This window comes from Myotis brandtii, unplaced genomic scaffold, assembly GCF_000412655.1.
Source record: "Myotis brandtii unplaced genomic scaffold, ASM41265v1 scaffold1466, whole genome shotgun sequence".
In the NCBI taxonomy this organism is placed as follows: Eukaryota; Metazoa; Chordata; class Mammalia; order Chiroptera; family Vespertilionidae; genus Myotis; species Myotis brandtii.
In genome coordinates, this window is record NW_005355270.1 from 71,778 (window position 1) to 75,123 (window position 3,346).

The 3,346-nt window shown below is 58.9% G+C and overlaps 1 protein-coding gene across 5 annotated transcripts in view; it reads right to left on the reverse strand.

Moving 5' to 3' along the window:
- The window catches only part of DEF8 (differentially expressed in FDCP 8 homolog (mouse)), a 15,427-nt gene that overhangs the window by 7,035 nt on the left and 5,046 nt on the right, over positions 1–3,346 (reverse strand). For all 5 annotated transcript variants that reach the window (XM_014535603.1, XM_014535601.1, XM_014535602.1 and 2 more), the window contains exons 4-7: positions 2,758–2,907; positions 1,779–1,920; positions 725–889; positions 52–179 (exon numbers count right to left, since the gene is read on the reverse strand). In XM_014535603.1, the coding sequence (XP_014391089.1) occupies positions 52–179; positions 725–889; positions 1,779–1,920; positions 2,758–2,907 (585 nt within the window). The remainder of the gene's footprint in view (positions 1–51; positions 180–724; positions 890–1,778; positions 1,921–2,757; positions 2,908–3,346) is intronic.

A 3,346-nucleotide genomic window follows, 5' to 3' on the forward strand; every position in this document is an offset into this window, starting at 1 on the left:
CCACACCCCCTCACACACCCCAGGGCCGCACCCCAGCCCTCCCACCCTCACCTTTCGTGGCTCGAAGTCCCAGTTGTGCACCACGCGCGCCGGGATGACAGCCAGGTCGTTCCAGTGGCAGTGGCTGCAGTAGTACTGGCCCGTGTAGTCACACTGCCGGGCCTCACTGGGCACACCCCCTGCAGAGCGGGTAGGTTGTTACCAAGTCCGGGCTACTTTTAGGGTCCCAGCCACACGCATGCGCACAGGGCTTCTGCCGCACATGGCGCTGGTCCCATGGTCCAGCTAAAAACCCACGACACACAGGAGAAAGAGCCATGGGACATCAGACAGGTCAGGGTGTCTCACTGCCCTCAATTTTCTCACCAGTAAAATGGGACAATAATAGGACTGCCCGCCAGGACAGCTGAGGGGACCCAGTGGATTAACATTACTGTCTCCAAGGCCTGACACAGTGCGTGCCGACTACGGGCTTTCTGTGACAACAGGGCTGCACACCAGCCACACGGTACTCCTAGGTGACCTGCGCTGGAACCCCAGTCTGCCTGTACCACGTGGAAAGGTGCCATAGCAGCCCCGGGTCGCTTCCCCGGGAGAGAGAGACGGCACCTGCAGGAGCCATGCTGGCCTTAGCCACCTGATGTATCCAGTGCTCTTGCCCAGATGTTGGCCGGTTACCCTGCCCAGGACAGCTGCCTCCACCTGCCCCTTCCTGGGCACTCACGCAGAGAGATGGGCGCCCGGCACTCGGCACACCGGTAGTCCTGGCTGTCCAGCCCCGCCTCTGGGCAGATGTTGAGCTCGTACTCGGCTTGGTGGCTGACTTTGGAACGCACGCAGGGCTTGGAGATGAGGTTCAAGCACTTGCTGTGACAGCGATAATAACACCCTGGGGGTGGAGGACCGGTGATATCTCTTAGAGGTCGGAGGGACCCTGCGGCCCAGGCTGACCTTCAGCCGCCAGGAGCCCCAGAGGGGCTACTCAGATTCCCAGGCCAATCCAAGAGCTTCTCACTGCAGGTCCCTTGGCCTGAAGTAGTGTGCACTCTGCCCCTGAACTCCGATGTGAACCTGCCATTCCCACCTGGACACCTCAAGGGCTTCACACCCACTCTGAGTGAGTGGAACTCTGGCTCTTCTTCACCAAACCCACCCCGGTGCTCCCATCTCAGACCTCAGGAACCCATCCTTCCACCTGCTGAGACTGAAAACTATGCACCCGGTTCTAGTCCTTCAGCTCATTCTTCTAGTGACCCCTTCTCACCCCAACCGCCCCACCCTGGTCAGAGTGCCACCCTCCTCCCCCTCCACCTGGCATCCCTCCTTTAGTCCATGCTCAGCTCAGCAGCCACAGTGACCCTGTTACAACTTAAGTGTGTGCAGCACCTGCTGAGGCCACAGCTCACTCGGGCCCAGCAACCTCTGAGCCCACATCGACCACACCTCCTCTCAGACACAATGCTGCAGCCACGCTGCTCTCTGCTCTTCACTGCAGACCCCACACACACGGACCACAGGGCCTTTGCGGACACCTCCTGGCAGGAACCTTCTTCCCCAGATTTGTACCTGGCTTGTCCCTGACCTCCCAGTTTTTGCTTAAATGTCACATGATGCCTTTTCATTCCACCCTTATTCATGCCCAGGGCTCAGTGAACACCAAGTACATGGTCGAGAATCAAGTCACCTGAGTACTAGATACAGCAGCAGACCTGCGAGGTCTCTGCCCAGCCCTGGGCAGAGGAGCCCACCCAGAGGAGCCGGTCTGGGTCCCTGCCCACCTGTACAGGTGTACCAGGTCTGAATGAGCCCCCAGATGATGGTGTTACATTTGTCGCACGTCTGCTTGACACTCTTGCTCTTCTCCTTGTAGAAGCGATGCTCCAGGAGGACTCGGATGTTGGGCTCATCTTCATTGGGGTCCTGGAGAGAGCCCAGGGAGGGGTCACAGGTGAACCGGGGATCACAGGTCACCCCTTGACTTACTTCTTCCAGGCATCTCTCATAACAGATGGAGTTTCTCCCAATGTCACTACTTTTCTCTTTAGCAATGGAACACCCCTGTGATCAGTCAGGCCTGGACCACCTTTTCAGCACCCCTTGCACCTGGGTGCTGCACCTAGGGCCAAAGATATGCGAGCAGGAGGGACATGACCTTCTCTGCCCTTCCTCCCTTCTTTTCTGCTGGCTCAGTGCAGCCCAGATGGGAGTGTGGCCACCCACGGACTGTCAGAGCCACAGGAAAGGAGGACCTGGGGTCCCCATCACCATTACCTGCCACGGGGCCTGGACCACCTGTGGCATTTCTAGAGTAAAATGACACATCTAAGTCCTTTAAGCCGCTGTATTTTGGAGTCTTTGTTACCACAGCCTTATCTACATCCTAATGAGTACAGCACTTTCCAAATTCCCAGGGACTCATGGGCCAGCGCAGCCAAGCCAGAGGCACAGATCCAGGACGACATTATAGACGTGTGGGTTTTGGCTGCCAGGACCCATCACCCCGACCTTCAGGAAGCCCCACCTCCCAATCTGAGTCCTGTGGTTCAAGGGGGGGACTTACTTCACCCGCTTGCGACAGTGGGTGGACACATGACCCAGGACTGGCCACTTAAGATCAGACGGATGGAGAAGGCGTCTGCCCATGGACCGAGAGCCCATCTCTCCGCCTGCCTCTCTGGCTGGCCTCTGCCCCAGCCCAGGCCTCCAGACTTCCACTCCGTCCCAGCCGCCTCCCTGGTGGGCTGGCCCGGCACCTGCCTTCAGTTCCTGGAGCTTCAGCCGCAGGTGGATGAGCCGCACGACGGCGTCCTTCTGCCGCTCTGACTGCTCGGGCAGCTCCAGGATCACCTGCTTGCACTCCTCGATGGCCTGCCGCAGCTGCTGGATGTCAGAGGCCAGGAACAGACCCTGGGGGGACACACCAGCCGCACGGCCGCTCACGGTCTCCCGTCCACGCCAGACCCATCCTCATGGACAGTGAGGCCCAGAGCAGACCTGGCTCAAGGCCCAGGGACGGTAGCAGCCCAGGCAGGAACCACCCCACCCCACCTGCCCCCCAGCTGCACCCGTCTACCCACAGGCCTCTGAAGACCTCATTCAGGATGTTTTTCAAAACACAACTTCCTAAATTTCTAAAGAAATTTGCTCGCTTTTCTGACCATGTTATTTCACTAAAGCTGGGGAAACAACACTCGCCCGTCATCAAGGAGAGGAAGTGGCCTCTGGCCTAATCGCCAGGCCCAGAGACGGCCCAGTCCCCCCACATCCCGACCCCTCCCCCCAAGTCCAGCACCTCATAGTGACCAAGCAAACCACGCAACAAAATCGACAACAGACAAGAGTGGCC